Source organism: Eschrichtius robustus, chromosome 16 (assembly GCF_028021215.1).
Source record: "Eschrichtius robustus isolate mEscRob2 chromosome 16, mEscRob2.pri, whole genome shotgun sequence".
NCBI classification, from domain to species: domain Eukaryota; kingdom Metazoa; phylum Chordata; class Mammalia; order Artiodactyla; family Eschrichtiidae; genus Eschrichtius; species Eschrichtius robustus.
The window spans coordinates 12,049,063-12,075,755 of record NC_090839.1 but is presented as its reverse complement, the minus strand read 5'-3'; the positions used below and the strand labels follow the sequence as shown (position 1 = coordinate 12,075,755).

General features: G+C 42.6%; 1 protein-coding gene across 1 annotated transcript in view; it reads right to left on the bottom strand.

The window, feature by feature from the left end:
* Positions 1-1,143: 1,143 nt before the first annotated feature.
* The window catches only part of B4GALT5 (beta-1,4-galactosyltransferase 5), a 78,236-nt gene continuing 52,686 nt past the window's right edge, over positions 1,144-26,693 (bottom strand). The window contains exons 2-9 of the mRNA XM_068524626.1: positions 19,401-19,535; positions 9,597-9,710; positions 8,498-8,622; positions 7,361-7,477; positions 6,545-6,732; positions 5,689-5,811; positions 2,719-2,820; positions 1,144-1,790 (exon numbers count right to left, since the gene is read on the bottom strand). Coding sequence (XP_068380727.1) covers positions 1,643-1,790; positions 2,719-2,820; positions 5,689-5,811; positions 6,545-6,732; positions 7,361-7,477; positions 8,498-8,622; positions 9,597-9,710; positions 19,401-19,535 — 1,052 coding nt within the window. The 3' untranslated portion in view covers positions 1,144-1,642. The remainder of the gene's footprint in view (positions 1,791-2,718; positions 2,821-5,688; positions 5,812-6,544; positions 6,733-7,360; positions 7,478-8,497; positions 8,623-9,596; positions 9,711-19,400; positions 19,536-26,693) is intronic.

Genomic DNA, 26,693 nt, shown 5'->3' with positions numbered 1-26,693 from the left:
TACACACATCCATGTAAACCATGAAAATTAAGGAAGTTGAAGGCAAACAAGGCAATTAAGAAAAACATGAAGTACACTTCAGAAAGTACTCCTAATAATGATATATAAATATGTTTTATGGAAAAGGAGGGGAAAAACCTGGCATTTTTCAGAATTCTGCAGAAGCCAAAGGGGACTATGAGATGAGGGATTTGGCCCAGGCGAAAACAGAAAGGCACAAATTCACATGTGATTTAGAGTCTGACTTCAAAAAGCACACGGGGGCGTGAATGGAGCACTTGGGCTCCTGCGGCCGTCCGGCAGCTTTGTTAGTCTAACCCAAAGCTTGGATTTGGTCTAACCTGGATCCCAGCTGACCCATAGCACACGAGTGTCACCTGCTCCCTGGCTGAATTCTTCATAATTCAGTTGCTCATTATTCCATGTCTTAGTTAATAGTGTTAACAACAAATCTTTCCAGAAACCAAAAAGGGAAATATTCAAAGGAATCGTTGAAGCTGGTTGGTAATTTAGGCACAGACTTCAGAAACTGTGGCCAAGTTCCATAAGAGCAAGTGAAAGAAAGAGAGAGAGAGAGAGACGGAAGTAGGAAAAACCAACACCCACACTCTCTCTTTATGATGATGAAAGGACAAGACAGAAAGTCCAGAGATCCAGGGGTGTGTGCACAGTGGGCCCACCTGAGGGGTTTGCTTCAAGCGGGGGAGCAGTTCTAACACGGCAGCTTCTTGTTCAGCACAAGACTGGGATGAGAGTGGACGTGCCCAGCAGGGAAGAGAATCCAGAGCCAAAGTCGGGAGCAAGACTTTTGGAAAAGGGAACGGGAGGGGGGCACAAGAAGTTAGCTACCGGTGATAAAGACTGGACTGTTTTGCTCTTTTGTGACATGCCCTATAACCACTCCCTTCCAGAGTGACAGCAACTTGGGAGATGATGTTATTCCATTTTAGCTGAGTTCCTGCATCTGCCAAACAAATACGGGATCTAATGTATAAACCCTCGGTTTGAATTGGAGCCAGCTAGAAAATTAAATTTAAAAAAGGCATTTTACATGGCTTATTTACAATTATACTTCTTCAAGAAGTGATTGTTATATGTCTATTTATCTTCCCCAATCCCTCCCCCCTCCCCCCTCAACCCCCACCCAAAGCAGGTAATTTTTTTTTTTTTTTTTTTAATGAAACCAAAGAGAACACCAGAGACGTAGAAGAATGGTTGTGTGGAGTTTCCTTTGCTCTTCCTAAAACACAGCTGCCCTGTGGTTGGGTCTGCCTCTTTCCTCTGAAGGCCAAGAAGCTCCCAAGGCCATTCGTGGCAGGATGGCGGAGGATCACAGTTCCGGTTCTGGAGATTGTGGAGGAGATGGGACGTCAGGGCAGAAGATGGGGGAGAAGAGCAGCAGGACAGACGTGTCTTGTGAAAAGAGAAAGTCAGTTCCCGGCTGACTCCCTCAAGCCCAGTGGGTCCAAACGGTGAAGGCGTTATGTGCGTGTGCTCTGTTCACATTTTTTCCTTGAACCCTGTGATCCCTCACGGATCCACACTGGATTTCTGTTTTCTTCCTCTGCGGAGCCCCGATACATGTCGTCAGGCTGCTTTCTTGGGGGCGGTGGGTGAAGCAAACATATATTCTCCCCTCGTCTCAGTACTCAGTCACCTGAGCCAGCTCGGGTGTCAAATTGACGGTAATGTTTTTATACAAGGCGTCGTATGTGATGTTTGCAAAGTAGTTCAAGTTGTTGAGGCCGTCCAGCCCTTGCCGTTCTTTGGACTTCCTCAGCAATGCATACCTGTTAAGCAGAGAACAGAGGGGTGGCTCTGAGCGAGGGTCCAAGCTCCTCACGGCACGGACGGAGCAGGGCAGACCACAGGTGGCGGCACAACCCAAAGCGATGCTCCTGGCCCACATGGCGGGTGACTGGCCGTTCAGCTCCTCCAGGCTACATGTCATCATTAGAATTAGAAACACGTCCTATTTCATGCGAGGTGTTTTACTTACAGCATTATTTCATTTAATGTGCCGGCCCCTTCGCAGATGAGGCAACCAAGGCTCTCAATATTAAATGGCTTGCCCAAGACCACAGAGTGGGGAAGTGGGAGGTAAGCTGTTAGACACACGGGATGAGAAAGTTCAGTCTGTATTCAGTGCCTGCTTACTCCCATGAAAAGAGAGTTCACGCAGCCAGATCGACTGTCTAGAGAATACTGCTCCCCACTACTAGCAAAAGACAGAAAGAGCCACTCCGCCCACATGCCCCGCTCAGTCCGATCTGGAATTTCCTTATTGAACGTACAGAGGGTCATAAAGCAGCTGCAACCACACAAACAGAAGCTGAGGGACACCCTTCCAGAACCAGAGCTTGCAGAGAGGGTGCCAAACTTTTTGTCATGTGACTGTGAGTTACACAGAAACCTTTACCTGAGTGGATTCTTCCCCATCTCCCTGAAGGCTACAGAGGAGACGACAAAGCTTAAGACACAGAATGAGTGATTTCCTTAAAAGATCTTACTGACAAAAATTTTCACCAATGGTATGATTTTGCCCCCAAACGCCTGCCTCACACTTAAATTAAAATATATACAGGAACTCTAAAACAGCTGTCCGAACAAGACCTTGGAGGGGGTGGGGAGCAAGACAAGCGGCTGTAATGCTCGGGGACACCTGGAAATGCGAAGTATACAGGATATCTGTACAAGGAATAAATAAACTGCACCAACCTTCCAAGAAACTGGACTTCTCCTCGGTGGTGATGAGGAATGGACTTGTACTTCCCTGTGTCACCTTCCGGCCGACTCACAGAATAGCCTGCATTCTGTACTCTGTCCAAGACAAAGAGGATGGGCTTTTGGGTAAAATGATCAAGTCCCATAGGTGACCAAACCTATCCTGAGGCTGAAGAACCCCAAGCTGAACAACAGAACTTCTGCATCTAAATATTCATATTGCTTCCCCTCTGGATAAGTTCACGGTTTTAGAAAAGAAGTCTACAATACAAAAACGTTTTGAAGAAGGAAAGAAATTTGAAATTCAAAAAGAAATTAAAAATTCTTGAGGTTTGACACAGGGTCTCAGTGACAGGTACAACCACACTCCCTCTGGGCCGGCTTGTTTGGCTCCTATCAAAAACATGTTCTCCCCAGTGGGCACACCTGTCCTTCCATGACCTACTACAGAGCAAGTCAGCAAAGTCAGAGCCACAGTGTGTTCCCCCTAGAGAGACCTTATGTCCGCCCACCTCCCCCATCACCAGGGAGATGAACTAATTTATATGACGTCCTCCGATATAGATGTAAAACTTCACAATTTATGAGAAGTCACTACGAGGGAAGAAGAATTTAGAGGAGGTGTTCAGGATATTTATTCTTAATATGATAAATGTAAGATTTCCCAGGCTGGGTTTACTGGAAACTTGATAGGACCCCAAGAAATACTCAATACATGGGGTAGACTCTGGATATCTATGCGATATTTATGATCATTTTCATATTTCAACATCCTCCTCGACTCCAAATTATACTCTCATTTTGATATATAGTCAGCCCTCAGTCTCTGGGTGGGGGACTCGTTCCAGCACCGGGCCCACAGATATTAAAATCTGTGGATGCTCGAGTCCCTTATGTAAAATGGCATAGTATCTGCATATAATCCACACACATCCTCCAGGATACCTTAAACCAAATCTAGCTTACTTATAATACCTAATACAATGCTATGTAAATAGGTGCCAGCATGTGGCAAATCCAAGTATTGCGTTTTGGAACTTCCTGGAATTTTTTTTTTTAATATTTTCATTCCGCAGTTGGTTGAATCCTCAACTTCAGAACCCATGGGTACGGAGGGCCGACTGTGTGAAGATGTGTTCTCACTCTCATTTGATAAATATGTATGAAATGCCTACTGTGTGTTTGGAATTGTGCGGGGCGCTGGGTAAAACCAGCTGTAGGTTCCTGCACTGAGGGGCTCCTTGCTGAGCTGAGGAAAGAGCAAGATGAGAGTTATGACAGATATCCTGGGGGAGCTCAACTGGATTCAAAAACCAGTCAAACCAGTTAAATGTCTGGAAAAGCTGTTCATCCTCACTAGGTTCCTAAGAAACCCAAGTTAAAAGGATGAGATGCCACTTCTACCTAACACGCTGAGAAAGAACTGCCTGGAGCTGCTTTGCCTAACAGCAGCCACAAGCCACATGGAGCTACTAGAGCCGAAACACGGCACACATTTAAAAGGTTGTTCACATCCAATGTTGCTGGTGGTGTAAGAAAATTTGTACGCTAATGCGCTGTTGGTCAGAATATTTTTGCAATCTTTTCTGGAGGAAAATGTGACAATAACTATCAAAGATAGTTAAATTTAAAAGTGCATTTACTTCTTGGGACTTCCCTGGTGGCGCAGTGGTTAAGAATCTGCCTGCCAATGCAGGGGACATAGGTTCGAGCCCTGGTCCAGGAAGATCCCCCATGCCGCGGAGCAACTAAGCCCGTGTGCCACAGCTACTGAGCCTGCGCTCTATAGCCCGCAAGCCACAAGTACTGAGCCCGCATGCCACAACTACTGAAGCCCGTGTGCCTAGAGCCCGTGCTCCGCAACAAGAGAAGCCACCGCAGTGCGAAGCCCTCGCACCGCATCAAAGAGTAGTTCCTGCTCGCTGCAACTAGAGAAAGCCCACGCACAGCAACAAAGACCCAATGCAGCCAAAAATAAATTAATTAATAAAAAAAATTTTTAAATAAAAAAAAAAGTGCATTTACTTCTTGACTCTGCAGTTCTGCAACTAGGAATTTAATCTAAAGATATATTCACACATGTGAACAAAACATGTTCAAAATTAAACGTTGTTCATCAACAGGAGAGAATTAAAATAAATTGTTGTCTGTCTACATAAAGAAATACCATGCAATTGTTAAAAATAATAAAGTGGCTCTCTAACATGGTTGGAAGGGGAGAAGGGATGTGTCTGGGTTGTTTATGTATGAATAGAAAGAAGTCTATAGAAAGAAACAGCTTGTTCAAATGGCTACTTCCTGGGAAGGAAACAGGATAACAATGGGGATTAAGACTTATACTCCCTGGCTTAGACACGTCTGTATCATCTGAATTTTTACCAGCAAATATTATTTTGTATTAACAACCAACACACCCTTTCTTTTTTTAAAGCTGAGATAGAAAGTGGATACAAGGTAGAAATTCTTTTGGTTATTTGTTCCTTATTAGGTTACTATTTACTTACTCTGTAAAAATACTATTTTACACTACTCACACACAGGATTGTTCATACAAACTTACATAATACAAGCCTGATCTGACGGCATGGATAAATCTGTGTACACATAACTAACATTTGACCTCTGGTTTGGGGAGGTTTCAGTAAAATGTGCTATGAGTGTAAAGTACATACCAGATTTCTATGATTTAGTCAGAAAAAAATGAATGTAAAATATCTCATTAATAGTTTATATTGATTACATGTTGAAATGGTATTATTTTGGATATACTGTGATAAATAGTCAAAATATTTTTATTCATATAGTAAATTAATTTCACCTTTTTCTTTTTTAACCTTTTCAAATGTAGCTACTAGAACATTGAAAATTACATACATGGCTTAATACATCAAATTCCTATTAGACAGTGATGGTCTGGAGAGTCTGAGGTAGCATTTCTAGAAGACATCAGAAGAAGGGTAGTACCTGTTCCACAGGTCGTCATCTTCTCCACCCCAACCCCAGAAAGCATTAGGAAAGCCATTGATTTTCCGAAACTGTTCCACTGTTAAGCCGCTCACCCCGCCAAAGAACTCGGTATAAGGAAGCCTAAAAGGAGATGTATGGTATCAATCATCTGTGCATTAAAGGGTGATTTTTTTCCCCTAGAACAGGCCATCTCACTGGAGAACTAAGTCTCAAGTAAAACAATACTCTGTGCTACTGCCCTGAACCACCTGAAACTGTTTCCTCAGGACGAGACGCATCAATCTGAGTAGCTAATTGAAATTTTTCTAATTGATTTTTTTAATAACAGTTTTATTGACGCAGAATTGACATACCATATAATTCACCCATTAAAAGTGTATAATTCAATGGTTTTTACTATATTCATGGAGTTGTGCAACCATGGCCACCATCTATTTTAATTAATTTCATCACCCCCCTGAAAGAAGAAGCCTTGTACCCACCATCAACAGTCACTCATTTCCCCCTATTCCCCTCAACTCTATGCAACCACTATTCTTCTTTCTGTCTCTACAGATTTGCCTATTCTGGACATTTCATATAAATGGAATCATATAATACGTGGTCTTTTGTAGTTAGCTTCTGTCACTGAGCATAATGTTTTCTAGGTTCATCATGTTGTCACATATATCAGTACTTCATTCCTTCTTATTGCCAAATAGCATTCCACTGTATGGATGGATATACTACATTTTGTTTATCCATTCATCAGTTGATTGCCATTCAGGTTGGAGCTAATTGGATTTTGCCATCTTTGCATCTCTCACCATCCTTTTAGATTTAACCTCTTTAATTAAGAGGAAATGATACTCACAGATACATATACTTATCCAGTTTAGTTGCAAAGTGCCTTGGCATCTGTCCACATCCATAATAGTTACGATTGCTTTCTGGTATATGATCCACATCATGAAAAATAAGACAGTCCCAGTCCAAGTCCTTCATTGCTTCTTGAAAACCCACATTAAAAAGCATGGCTCGATTAAAGGGCTGGGTGCCAACCTAAAAGAAGCAGACCTTTATTTTTAAAAGGACTCTTGAAGCACAATCTTTGCTGCCTCAGCCCTGCCTAAAGGAGAGCTTATTGAGAGATCACTGGGCCAGAAGGGAGGTGGGTCCTGCCCAGCTCATCAGTGACTCACAATCCCTTGACCTCTGGCCTTGACTTCCTCGGAAATAAAAAGGGGTGATAAAGATAAACCCAAGCTCCTCTCTCCCAAGGCTGTTGTAAAGGCAGACAGTCAGCCATGTAACAGCATTTAGAAGGGTACCCAGCCCCATATACGGAAGGAAGAACAACACTGCCATTTCGACCTGTGGCTCCTTATCTTAAGGGGAATTTCCTGGGTCTGGAGCCTAAAGACAACACTTAAAGCAGCTCTAGCAAAACCAGCCCACAAGAGGCCTTTGTTCAAGGGTAAACAAAGTTCCACGCTGCACTCAAATCTGCTGATATTGAGCAACATCTCAAACCAGGAGCAGGACTGCTCTCTGCTCCCCTTCCTGCCACAGGGCGACTCAGTCGTGAGCTTTCAGTTTTACTGGATCTTTACACAAAGGATGCATTAGCTTGAAGCTCTCTAAACTGCTGTCTCAGAAGAGAAAGAAGAGAGAAGAAAGGACCACTTACTTGCTCCACCACATAAAATGCAAACTGTAGGCGCTGGCGCTGGAGCATGGGAATCAGGTGTCGGAGCAGGACCGGGAGGTGCTCATGGCGGTTCCGGAAGGGGATAAGGATTGCCACCTGCAATGGGTCACAGCAAAAGAGGCCGCCCTGTTAGTCCCCTCATCTGTTGCTTTGCAGCAGGGCACTTCTGCAGAATCGGGGACCAGCTCTTGGGGAGTTCTGGGAGCTGTCTTATCCTCAGCTTCTCTAAATGAAGACCTGTGGTGGCAAGTCGACCCTTGGAAGTAAGTGGACCTCGTTCTTACATGTGCCATACCATGTACATAGTGGGCCTGCAAATGAATTCGAGACCACAACCCAGAGAAAGACATACATTCATATTCACTGTGACCCAGTACACAAATATAGAAACATACAACTAAAACACGCTTCACAAAACAGTACTTCCCCTTAAAACATGCAATGCACTTTTATATATATATATATATATATATATATATATATATATATATACATTTTTTTAAAAATGCTGGTCATTAAATTGATTTTATAACCCAGTGATGGGCTGGAAACACTGATCTGTTCCAGACATGCTTGGATCACTGCTGCACCACAGCATCTCACAGGGCTGGCACAGAACAGGCACTTTACTAAATACTTGTTGAAAGAATGGACTTAAGCCAGTGTCATAAGCTTGATCCACACTACCGATATCTCCTGATTAGAATCACGCAGAAAAAAACTAAACAATTCTCAGTGTCAGGCTAGATAACTCCACTTTTTATTCCGCTAGACTCATGGCAACAATGCCAAATGAGGCATGAAGCACTGAATTTGTGAAGATGGCTTCTGCAAATGTGTCACAAGAGACCTACCACCCCCCACCCCCTGCTTAGCCAATATTCCTGTAAGGAAGAAAAAGGGTCCTGGCTCAGTCATCAGAACAATGTGAATTTCTGTGGCTACAGAAGAGTCCTCAGGGAAATCCATTCCTCCAGTATGTTCCCATCAAATGCAAATACTTTGCATTAAGTAGTAAGTAGGGTGCAAATTACAAAAGGTCAGAGTGAAACCCATGGTGGTTCAGATGATGGCAGGTAGGCTTTCCAGCACTTGGGGTCTGACCTCACCCCCTACCTTCCATCGAGGAATGCAATCCGATGGCTTCCAGTGACCTCCGAGCTTGATGGCTGGGTCTTTAGAGAAGAGTTCATGGATGGCATCCATTCCAATTTCACTCATGTTTATGGCTATGGGGCCCTCTGAACAGAGGAGGGAAAAAAATAATAATTAAGAGGCCAGAAAATGGTAGTCTTATTCTTATGTTCAGGGTTGTAATCTCTGGAGCAGTTCAGTGCTTTTTCAGTGGGTTGTGTTTTTAACAGGGATGGGGGTCCCTTCCTCTGCTTTCCAACTCATTGCATTTCAGCAAATCACTATTACTATTACTGGGTAAAGCAGCAAATCAAGAAATTGAGCCTTTGAGTTCTGCTTCTGCCAAGGGTGTACAGCAGCTGAACTTCTCAAAATGGAAGGAGAAAAGTAGCTGAGCTTGGCACTGTCGCTGTGTGCTCCTGAGGCACGTATAGACACACTGTCCCAATTCATTGATCAGTGACCCCGACTGGTCACATCCAAACTCAGAACTCTCATCATCTCGGACTCAAGTCAAGAAGAGGACTGTCCAAGAAGCCCCAAAGTACAGAAAAGGTGTAACAGTACATTGTCATTGCTTCAGATTATACATGAGATTCTAAGAAGGAAAGGAAAGGAAAGGAAAGGGGAAGAGGAAGGGGAGGGGAAGAAGAAAAAGGAAGAGAAAGAAAAGATCCAAGAATTTTCTACACTAGCACTTTGTTAAGAAAATAACTTCCCTCATAGCGAACAAGTCATATAATCAGTGTGATTTATACTAAAAGACAAAGCTGGTTGCCTACACTTTCTCTAGGACATCTTAACAGACCCCGAGTTACAAAGGAGGGGGCATGTGTAAAGCAAAGAGTGAAAAATGTGCTAGAAAACGGCACCAGGAACACAGGCCACCCTACAGAAGTGCTGAAGAGGAGCCAGGGCACAAGTAACTTTCATAATCCCTGTTTCCAACGGCCGGGAGGCGTTTACAATCTTTGTATAAGTAGACACATTGAGAGCTCAAGAACACTCTCCCTTTTAGTTTACTCAAATAAGAAGGCAACAGTTTTAAAAGCAGAGGACGATAAGGAAGAGCTCTACTCACTCATGGAAGGGAGCCTTTCGGGGCAGGTATGGTTTGCAAAGTAGGTGAAGTCTTCAGGAAGAAAAGTTGTGGTTTGTAGGAAGGTTTCGCTGTGGTTCAAGTCAAGAGGATAATCTAGAGAGGTAAGAAAAAAAGGCAACTCAGACTGGTACATGCCATCACTCCTGCAACTCTTCGATGCCTACCAAAGGAGTATTTTTCTTAGATATCATCTTCTGGGGAGGCAGGCCGCTGGTCTAGCTCTTCAGCGAAAATCTGAACCCATCAATAAAAATGTTAACCAGATGATACTAGTTCACCAGTGTTTCTATTCTTACTGTTGTTATAGCTTTATATGCAGGCAGTTCACAGTCAAATAACCTTACAACGTAATTTAAAAAAAACACAGGGCCCCCTCCCATGTCTTTCTCCTAAAGGCACCGCTCTCACTTCCTCGCCGCCGACTACCTCAGTATTTATCTCCATCAGCCTGCACACCCAATCTCGATGCTTCGGTTTTAGATCCATCTGTTGACTTCTCACTGCGGGGGCTGAAGACTGCGCTCCCTCCCTCCCCTGCCCCCACCACACACATACGCTTTCCATCCTCCAGTCTCCCTACAGTCAAATATGATAATTGTGGTTAGGACAACCTTCAGTATTTATATTATGACGATTCGATAAATACTCACTGTAGCTGAGAAATGTGGAAAGTTATGATTACTTTTCCTTTCCTGCATAATTTTTTTTTCCTGGAGCGACTGTCTTGTTTTTTCCTGTTTGCTTAGTTTTATGTGAAATGATGACAACCTGACATCGTGCCCTTTACCACTTCATTTCCCCTGAAGACACAGGCATCAGGTCTTCCCTCAATTTCCTCTTCCTTAAGAAGGTCCAGCACCTCCCGATCCACTCCAGTTTGGACAGGCTTTCCTGTGAGCCTGATGTGCACATGCTACTCTGGGATCTCCCTTCCTCAGTGTCCTGGGGAGTCCCTTCATCTTCCTATAGTATCAAACCTCAGTTTTCCTAAGTTCAGCTTCTCCCTTGTTCTCACTTGGTAGAGCACATTCTTCCAGTGGCTTCCTAAGAAGAGGGAAAGGGCAGTGATTTTGAAACCCTGTAGAGCTGATTATTTTCATTCTTCCTCATTTGATACATGGTTGGTTGGTTTTATAGAATTCAAGGCTGGAAATAATTGTAAAGGTGCTATCCCACTGCCTTCTAGATTCCCCTGTGCCTGTTAAGTCCGAAGCCATTCCCATTCCTTATCTTTGTGAAAGGTGAAGTAATTTCTTTCTGGAAGTGTAAAGAACTTTCTCTTTGTTCAGGAAATTTCATATTGGTGTGCCTGGCCCACCGTGTTGACCTTTTGGTGGGCTTTTAAAGTTTGGAAATTCATGTCCTGTTCTAAAATTTTGGGGTGGGGAGGAGGTATTATTGTGGTGATGATTTCCTCCCTTCTGTATTCTGTGCTATCGTTCTGGAGAACAGAAAATAGGACTCAGATGTTGGACTTCTTGGCCCTATAATTTTCTCATCTTTTCTGACTTTCCATCTTGCTATTTTTCTGCTCTACCTTGAGAGGTTTCCTCAATTTTACCCAGTCCTTCTTTTAATTATCATTTTCTGCTGTTATAGTTTTTATTTCAAAGTGTCCCTTTAATTTTCTGAATGTTCATTTTTTTTTTCAATATCTTGTTCCATGTTTGCAATCCTTTTCCTCTGACCCTTGAGAACATATGTGATAGTTAAGTTTTCTCCTCCCAGCAGATTCTGTTTCTTCCAATTTGCTGCTTCTTATTTGTTTTGATCTCTAGCAGTGATGCTTGGCCATCTGCTAATATTTAAGAGTGGGGAACGAAAGCTGACTGAAGGGTCTGGACTGAGGTTCTTCACTGGAGGGTGTTCTGGCCAAAAGTTTGGTTTGGAAACCTCCAGTGTCAATATCTTTGGGTCTTTCCTCTTGGTCCAGTCAGGTTCCCCAGAGAAGTCTATTCTAATCTCCTGCCAGAATCATATGGTCTTTGCTGCAAGCACCCTAAAACTGAGGAAGAGGAAAAGGCTAGGGCACCCTAAACCAAGCCAGGTCCCCCCAGTTGAGGTACCCTCTATTTTACCATCTCTGGAGGTTATCAAGTCTCTAGTACTTTGCCAGGATGGAGGAAGGAATCTGGGTATCTGACTGCTTTTTAAACAGCTTTCAACCAACCTTTATCTTAGTTGCCACCTTTATTCTTATCTCCAAAAGTACTTGATGTTGCTGATTCTTGAGCTTCTGAGGGATTCTGGGGTATAAACCGCAGTGGTTGTTGGCTTTCCTTGCTGCCACATTAGCAGTCAGTTTTCTTGGGTCCATTAAGTCCTTTATCACTGGTCCATCTGCTTTCCAACTTCCAAAATTTTTTGCTGTGGCCTCCTTTCTTGTTCTCATTTTCAGGGGTTTACGCCATTAAACACACACACACACACACACACACACACACACACACACACACACACACACACCCTTATCTACTGTCATTTTAGTGACGTGTTAAAGAGTAAAGCAGAGGCCTTTTTCTTAGGGGGAGGTATGAAGGGGGTCCTCCAACCTCTTTATCTTTTGACAGATAAAGAGAGTGAGGCACCGTATACGCAACTCGTACAAGGAGACCTGGCTAGTGCATAACAGAGACCCGACTAAACTCTGGGTTAGTGATCTTTCCATTACACTGCACTATTTTTTCAGAGTATGAAAATCTCTTTCACCAGTCCTTTTGGATTCATGCTGATTCTATGAAAATTAAAACTTCCTATTCACATTCACTTTGCACCCTGGAATTCTAGAATCTTCAACAAGGATATTTTTTAAAAAGCACTATGAAAGGGCTTCCAAGAATCAAATGGCTAATACAGTGAATCCTTTTATACAGACACATGGCTGCCTATTCTACAAGTACTCAGAGGACGAAACTCAATGAGAGGCAACTTGAAGAGAATTTGAAGTCTCTTTTTTTTTTATATTATGAGTATTTATTATAAATATGGCTGAATACAAGGATTCATATATATATAATAGGTTTCATATCATCTCATGAATACAATAATATTTAAGTCTCTTAACAGGGGAGGAAAGGAACAGAATGCTTTCTGTCCTTTTTAGTTGCAGCTTTCCTGAAAAACAATAAGCTTGCATTTATATAAAGACATAAACCAAGTCAGCATGAACACTAAAGGTAAAATTACATTTACACAGAAATTAGCCCAAAGTCCTCAGTTCACACATGCAAATCCATCCTAAATCGAGCCCTTTCTGAAGGTATTAACACTTCAAAAAGCTACGTCAAGAACCTCCAATGCTAATCATTACTCTGGGTGATTCTCATTTTGCTTAATTATATACATATATATATACACACACATTTTTTGTACATAAAATGATTCTTTTTAAGAAAATAAATTAGCGGTTTTCACGTGTTCTAGAAAACGTGTAGGTCTGTGATGTGCGCATGTGTGGAGGGAGAAATTGGTTAGAAACGGCATCACAAAAATTATAATCATCCTCATCAGTTCACTCAGTCCCATGTAAAATATACAAATCAATTTTCACTGCAAAGTAAAGGAGCTGTTACAGTGGAGGATTACTGGACTGAATGTCAATATTATGACATAGTATGAGTGTGTTTCGTGTTTGGTAATTGCAATCATTGTTGCTTTTGCTTTGGTCATCCATTTACAACGCTTGGTGTCAGTTTATTTATGTCTTGTAAAAATAAAATACTGTGTGTGTGTGTGTGTGTGTGTGTGTGTGAAAATAAATAAATAAATAAATACTTTTTAAGGGGAAAAAAAAAAAAGAAACGGCATCATAGTAATCTGGCAAAGAGATTCCCAGAAGTATTACAATAGGTATTTTCATAAGCAAATCAACAAAAACAGAATAATAATTCTGGGCAAAGACAGAACCAAGCCTTAGAGCTACAACCTAAGTAGGGAACAAGAAGTTAAAAAAACATGTGGGAGAGGAGACAAGACACGGTCTAACCTTAATGATCCTACTTTGGGGGTCTGTTTGAGGACACAGATAAATTCCTTTCTACTTCCTTCCAACACTGATGTATATAATAGGCCTGGTAGTGAAACTGTACAACCCAGACTGGGACTTGAACCCACTGTCTTTTTTTTTTTTTTTTTGGCCATGCCCATAGCATGTGGGATCTTAGTTCCCTGACCAGGGATCGAACCCGCACCCCCTGCATTGGAAGTGCAGAGTCTTAACCACTGGACCGCCAGGAAGTCCCATGAACCTACTGTCTTTTAACTGAGATCACACACCTCGTCTCAGGACTTACTGAAGCTCAGGTTATGTCTCAGCACAGAAATTCAAATTCAGTGACAGACAAAGTGATAGGTAAGAAGTGGATTTGTTTAGAGATACACATTCCATAGGCAGAATGCAGTCCATCGCAAAAGGCGAGAATGGCCTTGGAAGAAACACACACCACAGACAGAGTGTGGACCATCTCAGAAGGTGCGAGGCCTCGAAATATGGGGTTGTTAGTCTTTCTGAGCTGGGTAACTTCATAGGCTAACTAGTGGGAGGATAATTCCAACTTTTTGGCGGAAGGGGCAGAGATTTCCAGGAATTGGGCCACCGCCTCCTTTTTGACATTTTATGGTCAGCCTCGGAACTGTCACGCGCCTGTGGGTGTGTCATTTAGCTAATGTATTACGGAGAGTATATAATGAGGCTCAAGGTCTACTGGAAGTCGAATCCCGCCACCTTGGACCTAGTTGGTTCTAACCAGTTTATGTCGTATCCCAAGGGCTATGTCATTCTTTTAAAGGTTGTGCCCTGCCCCCTTCCCTCCTGTTTCATTAGCAGCTAGCATGAAACAAAACACCACTTATTCTTTTCTTCTGGTTACTAAATTAATAATGTCATTTTTAAAAAAGAAAACCTGAAACACACAACTCCTAAGTGAAAGTCCTCCATAACCTTGCCCTACACCGTGGAGAACACCCACACCCCAAAAACACTAATTTCCTCATTTCTAATTTTAAATTCTTTACATAAAAATTTAAGCAAAATCTACCTTTCCACTAGTAGTAGAAGCCTTTTAAACTGGAAGAGGCAGAGGAAATTAATTGCTCACGACCTGGTAAAACTGTGCCTGGTTATTGTGGAGTCCTTAGCTCTCCTCCAGCCGCCTAGAAATGGGAGGACTACACTGCATACTCTCCTCAGGGGTTCCAAACACCCATTTCTTCGTCTTCTAAAGCACGACCCTACTGCATGAGGGAACTGCTGAGAGAAAAAGCCAGCCTGCTGAATTTCTATGGTCACGGTTTTACTTTTTAATTTAAATCTAATCCATTTCAAATCAGGACATGTTCTTCCAGCGAGGGAGGTAGACGGCAAAGAAGGCAGCTGCCTTTACATTTATAACATGGGACCACAAGAGACATCCTTCCTACCTGCAGATTCAAATGGCCTGCTCGGTCAACTTTGCTTTGCATCAGTGGTTCAGCAGCCTTGGCTGCATATTAGAATCATCCAGGAAGCTTTTTAAAAACCCTTATGCCCAGGCTATACCCCAGACTAATTAAATAAGACCCGGTGGGGGCAGGCATCAGCATCTTGTAAATTTGCCCAGGGGAGTCCAGTGTGCCTCCAGGTTGACATGGCTACCCCAGTACACGGCGGTGGTAAAATTCTGCTTTCTCCCTCAAATTACCAAATCCAGCTGAGCGGGGACTGAAAAGCGCTGACTAACAGATGCCAAGAAGAATCACTACTTTCTCCTCCCATTTGAGAAAAGGCCAAACCCTTGCCTCTCTGACTGAAAAAAAGTGGAAATATATACATATCAGAAAGACGTCATCAGGACAAGCATTTGTAAAATGGAAAGAATTTGCATTCTTCGAGAGTTAGCACGCTTAAGGCTGACTACCTGCTGGGAGAGGAGACGTAAAGACAACTATGGACTGAGCAGCCAAAAACCAGAGAGAAAGAGCCTAAGAATATCGACCTCACTGAATGAAGTACGAAATGTACTGGCAGTGACTCTGTTCATTTTATTTGTCTACGACAACAGACCTGTTTTGAAGGATGTGGGCAACAGAATACTTTTCTGAGTATGTGACCAGAAGGGGACTGAGGCCATCAGCGCGGGGACGTTGGTGTGCATGTGCACGTGAATACACAGGGAAGAAATCTCCCTCTGGGTAAAAGTGACTGCGTAGAATGACACCTGGAAATTCGTACTTAAGAATGAGAAACGCCAGGCCACCCAACCACTCACCTCAAATACACAACTAAGTGGCTGGGCTGGATGAACCCGGGAATTCTCTCCTGATGCCAACATTGTCTTGAGCGTCTCCCCCCAGTGCTCTGAGTAAATTTTACAGGACTCACAATCTCGCATACCAGCGGCTTTCAGTGACAAGAAGCTTCTCCAGGTCATTATCTCAGGCTTAGTTCCAGGTCCCAGTCCTGATCCCTCCAAGTACTTTCTTTTTAGGCAGCAGCCATTTGAGCTTTCAAGCATAAAGAAAGCTAGCATTACTCAAACGACACACTAGCTTTTTAGCCACCCTTGGCCTCCTGAAGGCCTTTGAACATGGGCGTGTGCCACAGCACTTTTTTTCCAGAGCGGGGCAACACAGTTCATGAACTACCTCAGTCCAGGCTACTCTTACCCAACCCACGGCGCTCCTGGCGGGAGTGGCCAGGTCAGCGGTGGTGGTCATCTGGCTGTCTCAGTAGCTTTAGGCCCCAAATGCTCTTTCTGACTGTGCTAGGCAGAAAATTACTTTGAAATGAATAAAAATAGTTGGTTTTTACTGGATAACTTCCAATGAAATGATGTTTCCTCTTCAACACTTACTCACCAAGGATGTGCCAATAACATAGAAGCCAATCAAGATGGTAATCTCAGAACTAGGTTACAACGCTTAAAATGTGTTTTCTTGTTAAACCTATCCACTCACACACTCAAAAATCATTTACTCTATGCCTCCTATGTGCTAGGCAGTGTACCAGGTACCAGGGGTAGTACAAAGGCAACACAGGCAATGAGGAGTGCTGCTGGGGTTCAGAGGTCAGCAAATCCCAACCCCACTGCTGCATAGAGTCCTATAACTCCGACCCCTTCATCCCTGAAAGGGGGACACAGTCGTTATCTTACTGAGTTCTTGTGAGGAGCCTATGAGATAATGCAAGTAAATCATCTACCCCAGGGCGTTTATGCCGACGGAGCGGAGCCAGCAGCGCCAGGATGGTGCCACTGGAGAGCGAGCAGATGATGGTAGAACTAATAAACCCATTCCAAGGAAGGGTTCTGTGGAGGGCTTTGAGCCCTCAGACGACAAGTGTCTGTTAAGAGCTACTGATGGGAAAAGGAAGATCAGCACTGTGGTGAGCTCCGAGGAAGTGATTAAGTTTCAGACAGCTTATTCAAACCTACTGAGAGCTACCATGGATGGGCTGGAGAAGCGGGACAAAAAGAGCAAGAGTAAGAAGAGCAAGGCAGCGCGGTGAAGGGCACCAGATCTCCCGCTTTCACCAGCTAACCACTGAACTGCTATTTTTCCTTTGGTTTTTACTTTGGGCCACAAAGCTGGGTTTCTGATTCCCCTACAATATAACCGTTTTCATGTGAGATTAGGGTCATTTTTGGATGGAAGAAGGGCTGAAGTGTTTACAGGGTAGTTACAAGAAGCCAGTTTATTTTAGATCTGGCTAAGTGGTCTGTGTTGTATGGTTGTAAGTTTCTGGATAAGAGTTTATAGCCTCTGTAGCTGTCTGTGAAGAGCACTGTATCATTAAACCTGTATTTATCAGCACTGACCACCTTTTATTCCTTTTCCCACCCCATAAAAACTTTCTGGCGATAGCTCCTCATTCTGGAATGATGTGACTGTGAATAGGCTTTAGGCCCTGTCTTATGGGTTACTGGAACTGAAACCTGACAATTTTATAAAAAGCTGTGTTATTTCATGGGTATTTTTCCCAACTTGCTGTATAATTTTATCATCATAGTTCCTTTAGCAAATTTGAAAGAGTTCTCATAGCCAAATTAGAGTTTGCTTAACCAAACTAAGGGTAAGCCTATTACAAAATCATCAAGAATAAAGATTCCAAGTTTAAAAAAAAAAAAAAAAAATCATCTACCCCATCACAAGCAGGCCCCGACAGCAAAGACTTCCAATTTATGAGGAAAAGAGACACATTAAACACAAAATGGATGATTAACTAGTCCAACCAGAGGGATGCTGGGAAGAATTATTTTAGTGTATGATAATTTGAGGATAAACACATGCAAATTCAAGTAACAATGGGTCCCTGGATAGGCCTTGCAAGGGTGCAACTCACTCTCTGCTCAACTTCCAGGGAAAACAACCCCTCAGGGAATTAGCGTGACCTGTGTTGCAAGACCAGCAGTGGTGCAGAGATGGAGACCTGCTGCGCACCCTCTAACTTTGCGAGAAAACAGACCACCTCACCAGTGGCCCAGAGAGAAGCCCCAGCATCCTCTAACCTTGGAGAGGCATGAACACTTGGACTGGGTAAAGGTCATGACACCACACCTGCTCCTTTATCTGGAGTGATACAGGGGAAAGAGCTCTGAATGGCAGTCAAAGGACTCCCGAGTTTTATCACCCAACTAGAAGCAGGTTCGGGCAGGGTTTAGGGGAAGTCACATGACCAAGCCACTCCAACACCCCCAAGATTACTTGTACATGTGAAAAATGGAAGTAACAAAATCCTGCCTACCCGATGGAGCCATATCCGAGTCAAGTGAGACAATGTGTGTGGGATCATCGGTTAAAACCGAACACCACACAGGATGAATTAAGAAACAAAAATGTGCTTGGCCTTCTCCCTTGACTTCAGGAGCTGCAGGGACTCCTCTTCCAGGTACGGTACAGAGCTCAGGCAGTTTGTCCCGTGAGGCCACAATTTGGCTGAAAAGCTCTGAAAAGTTGATCGTTGGCTTTTTGTGAACAAGAAGAAAGGAAGTACCGAAGCTTATGGGTTTGCTAACTGTAGCGCTCGGTTGCTGCTAAACTGGCCAGCAGGACAGACTGATAAATTAGGACGTGGTCAGTTCTTCTCAGGATTTAACTTCCCTTTCAGAGGCAATGCTTTCTCTTGAGATCCCAAAACCCCAGAATAATTCTCACCTGCAACGGTTGCAAAGCAATTTCACATTCTATGGTGAGCTCTGGACAATCTTAGAACTTACTAGAGAAGAAAAAAGGATTGATTTGGAGGAAAGAATATTTTTAAAAATATACATATTTTATAATACTAGGCTTGAGTGAAATCAGTAAGAAGCCACGGGGAAAGCACATTAGTCCTCAGTTAAAGAAACAAGTGGCAAATCATGAATGCGAAGCAAAATGAAATCTCAGAATCTATTTTCTAAATAAAAACCATCCCTGGCTGGAGACTGGAGAGGCCTCACGACAGACCCATTTAACCATCTGGAAATACTGCCTCTGTTCAATTTTTGGAAGAGTTAAAAAGAGAGACATAAAAAAGACAGCCTCCTCTCAAAGGTGAAGAACTTGCTATGTACAGTCTTTTGTAAAAGTAGTTAAAGTCAAAACCACGATTCAGGAACAAGTTCTTACAATATAATGTTAGGCAAGCCACCTAACCTCGGTGTTCTTTTTCCCTCTTTATATACTTAGTGCTTATAAGATAATAAAAGTTACAGGTAAAAGTTCCAAAGATCGAGGCAGAAATGTTCACTCCTGGGTCCATCATTACTGCTTAGCTGAACTCCTGGGAGGAGGCCCTCTGAGCAGACCACCTCTTTACTAAAAATATACCTGAGTCATTCACGCTGCTGTTCCTCTTGGCGTAAGCGCTCCGAACCACCTGCTCGTAAACCTGAGCGCCGATCGTTCTCATGTTGTCCCGGATGAGAATGCCTTGAGCCTGCATCATGAAGAGGTAGGTGTTCACTGCAGGAAACAGACGGGAAGGGAAAAGAGGTTAATTCAAAAGCAATCAGTAACATAAAACACATAGAAAACCCCACGTAACTTTGGGTTTCTTTCTTTTTTTTCCCCCTTTTCTTTTTGAAACCTCTTTCAGCTCTAAACCCCTACAAATGCCGTAACTTCTATTTTCCATACTGGGTTCTATGTTTTCAGGACACCAATATTCCTTGGGTAGCTAGTAGAACTTAGGGGTATTTCTGTCCATATTCAGCAGTTTTAGAAAAACCATAAATGAAAAAAAAAATTATATTCTACCTGGTCTTCAAATACCCAAGCTGTATTCTAGCACTGTTATGATCAGAAAGACCTTTATGGATCAGTTAAAACATTCTGAAAAAGATCTCTGCTCTCTTTAAGTTCACATTCTCAATACTCAATCGCTATCCTCAGAGAAAGGAAACCACCAACTGCCCTGCCTTCTGGAAACACTTAGATGTAGGTCTGGTCCTGGCTATCTTTTGAAAGTGGGGATGAAGGTTCCAGCTATTTTTCTTTGCGCTATTTGGAGAGAAGAAGAAAATAACGGAAGAATGTTAGCAGTCCTCACTACCCACCCACCTCAGCCCCAAAGTTCGAAGCAATGGGAAAGGAGCAGGGGGCTTGGTCCAGGTGTCAGTTAAAACATATTCCCTTCATGATACATACAAATATCCAATCATTATGTTGTGCACCTGAAACTAAAATAATGTTATATGCAAGTTATATTTCAATAAAAACAAAGCAAAACAAAAAAAACCATATTCTTAACATATTAACTGCCCAATCATTGTCATCTTTGGAAAGTGATCTCAGGGGTGGCACATTTATAAGTCTAAACTCTGGCGTGTGCTAGGGATCATCTGAACACTTGACTGACCTCCAACCAGGCCCCAGGCAGGTATGCAACAAGAGAGGCTGGGCCACTCCTCCAGACTCAATACACACAGCCTTGGGCGGTCCTGGTTCTTCAGCAAGACATATTCTGTGGACACTGTCTCATCATTATTATCACAGTGTCCTGCACATAATGGGCAGTAAATAATGACTAAATGGATGAAGCTTAGAAGTCTATTTACTTTATTTCAAGCTATTGTGTGTGGTGCTTGTACTTGTGATGGGGGTGGGGACAGGGACAAATCAACTGGCACAACTCTCAATGTGGAAAACATCAGGTGGCCCACATTAAACGGGGACATAAACTCTTTCGAAAGATTTCTAATCATCTCTAAGGTAAATCCAGAGCCGTAAAATAATTAACAAAAGAAATCAATGTTCAGAATGCTTTTAGAAATGAGGGAGCAGTTTCAGATTAGGCCTGGTTGTGACTGGAAGACAACTGCATGCTTAACTCCTGGCATTGGCTGAGAATAGATCACATACAGTGTTTACTCTCTGTAGCAAGAAAAAGTTACAGGAAAAAAAATTAGCTTCAAACCCTTAAAGAAAGTATCATGCTGTGAAGCCTCTGAAAAAAACAGTAGCACCTCATTTTCTATTTACAGCAGAGAGCACTGTGCCCCGTCATAGTAGGCAGGTAGGCAGTTAAGCCTAAGATTTAAACTTCTTCCAATATCATATTTCTAATGTGGTTCTGTACCATTTTTTTAATCACTTAGACTTAGGTATATTATACATATTATATTAAATCTTCCTTCCATCCCCAATATACTACTAAACCAGCTGTCTTCAATAATATAGAAACAAATATTTATTGAACATTGTGTGTAAGGCTGTCAGTTAGGCACTGCAAAAAAACACTACCTCTTTTCTCCCGAATTTCATCTTCTCTGAGCTTTTTATCTTCTACACTGTAAAGGGCACTGTTGTTAGCCCCTCTTTTAAAAATTCCCTCCCTTTCTTAGTTCTGTAGGATTCCTCTAGGGCAGTTCTCAAATCTTTCCCTGCCTATTGCCTGGAGAGCTTTCTGAAGCCTGCTTCTACGCCTCCCACCCCCAGAGACCCTGATCCAGTAAGTCTGAGTGGGGCCCATGAATCTGCACTTGTAACAAGCTCACAGGTGATACCAGTGTGGCTGGTCAGAGGACCACATTTCCAGAACCAAGGCTCTAGGGAGACTTCACCTACCTAATAAATAATAGTGAGTAACATTTACTGAGCACTTAATTACCTAATTCTTTATCTCATTTAATCCTCATAACCTAAGAGGCAAGTAATACTATCCAACTTAGAGTCAACTTCTAGGCTTCAGTTTCTCCACCTTGCTTCACCAAGGTCACTGAGGGATGGATTTGAACCAGGTGTACCTACACTCTAACCACTGAGCTTAAGAACTTGCTCATCCATATTCTAGCCACACCCTGTCCCCCAAAGATTTCACACACCCACATGACTTAAATGATTGCTCTTAAGGAGATAGCTCTCAAGTCTTTATCTCCTACACAAAGCTGCCAGGTGGATCTTTCTTAATTACAGATTTAGCCACACTGCTCCTTCTCAAAAGCCTTCTACGTCTCTTGTCTGCATGCCTGGGCTTCTGCTGATCTGCAATGCTTCTGCTCTCCTTTCTGCCATCCAAATCTCATTAATCCATCAAACCCCAGTTTATATAATTCTCCAGTCTTCCCCTTCTAGAATTTCTGTGGTACTGTTAAAGATTGTCAAAAATTTGTCTTTTGTTTACGTTTTGTCTTAGTTTGCTAACAACTGTCTCGTGTGTTAGTCTTGTCATTCAATTAACAAATTTACACAAACCACGTATTATCAATGCTTTTTCTAATTATCCACAGGAATTAGCACAAGGCTGAAAAAACAAAAGGCTGAAGACACAAATTTTGCCAAACAAAAGAAAATAATCACAAATTCACAGACTCAGGGTTGGATGGGATTTTAAAGAACACTTTTCAATACCTCCTCATACACCACCCATAAACTATGCCTTCCAAGAACACAGAGTCAGTAAGTAAAATAAAGCCATCTTCAAAGAAGATTCTACTTTGGGTTGGGTCCAAAATGCTTTCCAGTCACTTTTACCCACTGGTTCTCATCCTGCCCCTTGACAGAACAGTGAAGTCCCTTTCCCACACTTCAGATATTGGAAGACAGGCATTTTCAACCTCCTCCCACCCTCACCTCTACCCCACCTGACCTCCTCTTGCAACCCCAGGCTAGACAGCCCCACTTCCTCTGTGAGCCCCCTGCCCTTGCAATCACCACACCTTCCCTCCCCATCCCGGCTGCTCTCCTCTGAATACCCGCCCAGTGGTCTACACTTCGACAAAGAGCGGTGCCCGTGCTGACAGTGGTCCAGGTGCAGTCTGATGAGCCCAGAAAGAAGCAGAACTACCAGCAGCCATATTCCATCTGTTACCAAAGCGCTGTCAACTCAAGCCCCCTCCTGGAGATGCAAGTGCACAATAACTCAAGGCCAAAGAAATCCTACAGCGGAGAGGCTGAATAATCTAATCCACCATTTCCCAAACCAGCCCCTTTTCCCCCACATAATATAACTAGTAGCATCAAGTGATTCTCTGCAGAACTCACTTTGTGAAATTGTTTTGGGTATTTTTATTAATAGAATTTAAAACTTCCATTACATGGTAGATAATCAATCGATAATTGCTGAGTGTTGTTGGTAAATAGCAGTCACACCATATTACTGATTCACATTAAGCTTGCTAGAGGCAAACAAAATACTCAATCCTTTAGCTGCTAAGCTACACTTCCTCTGTTCTGTGCTCACGCAGTTGGTTATACAGACCAAACTGTAGGACCTTACAAGTGTCCCTATTAAAAGTCTTGTTACTAAATTTAGCCCATGGTTCTGGCCTAAACTAGGAAGTGTATATGCACGCTGCTTTCAATCTAAATGATCTCATTTAAAATTCACATCTTTGTGACGTAGATATCATCTTGATTTCCTATTTAAGATAAAGATGTCAAGTCCTCCAGAAGTCATTTACCCAAGGTCACATAGTTAGTGAAGTCAAAAACAGAGAGAGGTGAGGTTAGGCATTCCATACCACTTTGATGGACGTTCTTTGAAAAATGGTACTTTCCAATAATGTGTTCCTGATCAACTGTAGCTGAATCACAGGTAAAAAAAAAAAAATTTAATTGGCACATGGTTCTTAAGTCCTCAATTGTGTCAACAAGTACCTACTGAGCCCCAACTTTCCCGTGTGCTTTTTATTTTTTTACACACAGTACTAGGCCACTGTGGGCCAAGGATGAGCAGGACCACACAGAATAAGGTACAGACACAATTAAATAAGAAGGTATAATGCAGTGTGATAAATGCTAAAATAACATTTACTACAAATCCAGGCTTACTAGTAGCTTTTTTACACTTTCACGAGAAATGGTAATTATTATCCAGCCCCTGTTTCTAGATTGAGGCATCTCTTATGATCATAACTTAGCTGAGAAAAATAAGCCCCATTCAGGTTTATATAATTGGAAATTTCCGTCCAGATGCCAATGTAAGCAGCCTTGGGCCGTGGCTTTAACTGGAGAGTTTCCGGGAGCAAAGCACTGGCCTCCTAACAGGAAGGCATCCTCTCCTCTCTCCATCTGAATTCCAGTCAGCCTCCATATCCCTATGAATCAAGTAACAAGATTTTCACTTGAACACACACATTAATAAATGACTCTGACTCATAAAAAATTCCTCACTAGATAATGAAATCTGACATTCCAGATTAGCAGAATCATTTGACACAACGAACCCAGGAGGAAATGACAATTAGAAGATTCTATGAACTTAACAGTTCACAATTTGTTTTAAGCTAAACATGTGTATCCTTAATGTTTGTTACATCTGGCTTGGTAAGCTAAAACAGCATTAAGAAGTAGAAAAAGAAAGCCATTCCTTTCCTGACCACTGTCTAAAATCTGTCTTAACACCAACACCCAGACACGTGTGCGTGTGCACACAGCCCCACCTGCAGCCTCCTTTCCGGCTTTATTTTTCTATTACACCTTTTCTTATTTGTCTTGTTACCACCCTCTAGAATGTGAGCTCCGTGAGGGCAAGGATCTATGCCCCTGGTGGCTAGAACAGTGTGTCTGGAACACAGAAGATGCACAATGAACACTTGAATAAATGAGTATCTAAGTCGGGACAATGAACAGTGGAGACTTCTAAACTCAGCTGTGCCCAAGAAGGCATGGATATGGGATTTCAAGCCTTTCTCTCTCCTTTATGAGAGGAACTCAAAATGTTTTGAGTTAACCAGCTTCATTGCACGAACCTGTTCTTAAGAAAAGTTCAGCAATTCCTTTTCACCAACTGAGCAGAGCTGCCAAATAGATTAGCTTTTCCCTAAAAATGTTCTCTGGTACTCTCACTCCTCATGAAGTTGTTTGGTTTTTTAATATTCCTTAATATAATGCACAAGTTTATTCAAAACCTTGTGCAGTATTATTTGTAATAGGAAAACACTGGGGAAAAAACCTAAATGTCACCCAAAGGAGACTGGTTGAATAAATTACTGTACATTCACATGGATGGAGTACCCTGAGGCTACACAAAAGAATGAGGAACCATTCAAAATAGCCCCAAACTGGAAAGAACCCAGACGTCCATCTATAGTAGAACAGATTAAAAATGTGTAGCCTATTTGAATCTTGGAAAACTATACAGCAACCAGAAGAGACAAACTGCAACTATATGCAACCACATGGATGAGTCTCATACATCACACGGAACAAAGACACCAAAGGGCACAGATGGTGTAATTCTATGTACACAGGGCCCCAGAAGAGGCACAACTAATCTGTAGTGTCAGAAGCCAGGGAAGAGTTATCTGTGGGGCAGGGGAGGAGGGTTGGAAAGGGGGCTTCTGGTCATCTTTTATTTCTTGACCTGGATACTGGTTTCATAGGTATATTCATTTTGGAAAAAGTCATCAAGCTGCTCACTTACTTGTGCACATTTTAATATGTACGCTGTACTTCCATAACATTTACCAAAAAAAAAAAAAAAAAAAAAAGAGGAAAATCTATGAACTAATTTCCAGGATATATTGTTAACTGGAAAAAAGCAAAGAGCAATAGCGTGTGTGTGTGTGTGCACATGTGTGTGTTATGCTGGCTGTTCAAGACATAAGGTGAAATTTTATACACATATTTTTATAGGAAGAAACAGGGGAAAGGCAAACCAGGTAAACATTCATTATACACCTATTGTGTGCCAGGAACTGCCCTTCACTCTGTGAATAAAATGATAATTATAAATAAGATACAGTCCTTGTCACTATCTTCAGTCAAAGAGCCAGACAAGGAAACTGTAGCTAGTGTTGTCTGTAAGGGGGCACAGGAGAGTGGCTGTAACTCATATAGTGACGCGGGGGATCAGAACACACTCTCAAGAAGAGGTGACTCTAGGATATGTTCCTGAAAGAAGAGCGCTGAAATAGGAAAGGGAAGGGCAAATGAAGGGGCACAAAGGGAGAAAATACATTTGAGGAACTAAAAGCAGTCGGGCATGGCTGGAATGAAGGGTATGTATGGCCAAAATGCGAGGACGCGGTGGGGTGGGGATGGAGTTAGAAAAGCAGAGGGGAGCAGAATGACAAAGGGCTTTAGGTGCTATACTTAGGGCCGTGACATGGAAGAAACGGTCCAGGATCACATTTCAGGTGGGCCAACTAGTAGGAATCAATCAAAACAAGTGAATACACCCCTACTCAAATTCACGGCTCCAGATAAAAGACTGAGTTTTTTAGTATCCAGACCTAAGTTCCTTAAAGGGAGAAACTTCTTTGGATGAACTGAATAAGGTGCTGTATGTAGAATCCCATTTGGTTACTACAAGCTGGGTGCCAAATCTTACCAAAGACTGTATTTTCGCTCTACATGAAGCAGCAGCAGGAATACCCTGTCTGCCAAATCTTGGAGCAAGCAGATGGAGTGACAGACATCAAGATACAAAGCCGGTACTACTGATACACAGCCGGGGAGAGCTGGGGCAGGGGCGGGCAAATGTGGGCCTAGCGTTCAGTGGGCCCATCAGACTAGGTGTTCTTTCCCGGGATTGACTCACATCTGGTATCTCTGTTCTGAACACCCCCTACAGGCCAAACAATGTATGATTTCTAACAGGGTCAAGTACATTCCAGGAAAACAATGGAACAAATCGATGGACCAAGGATTATACCCCACTCACATTCATATGATTTC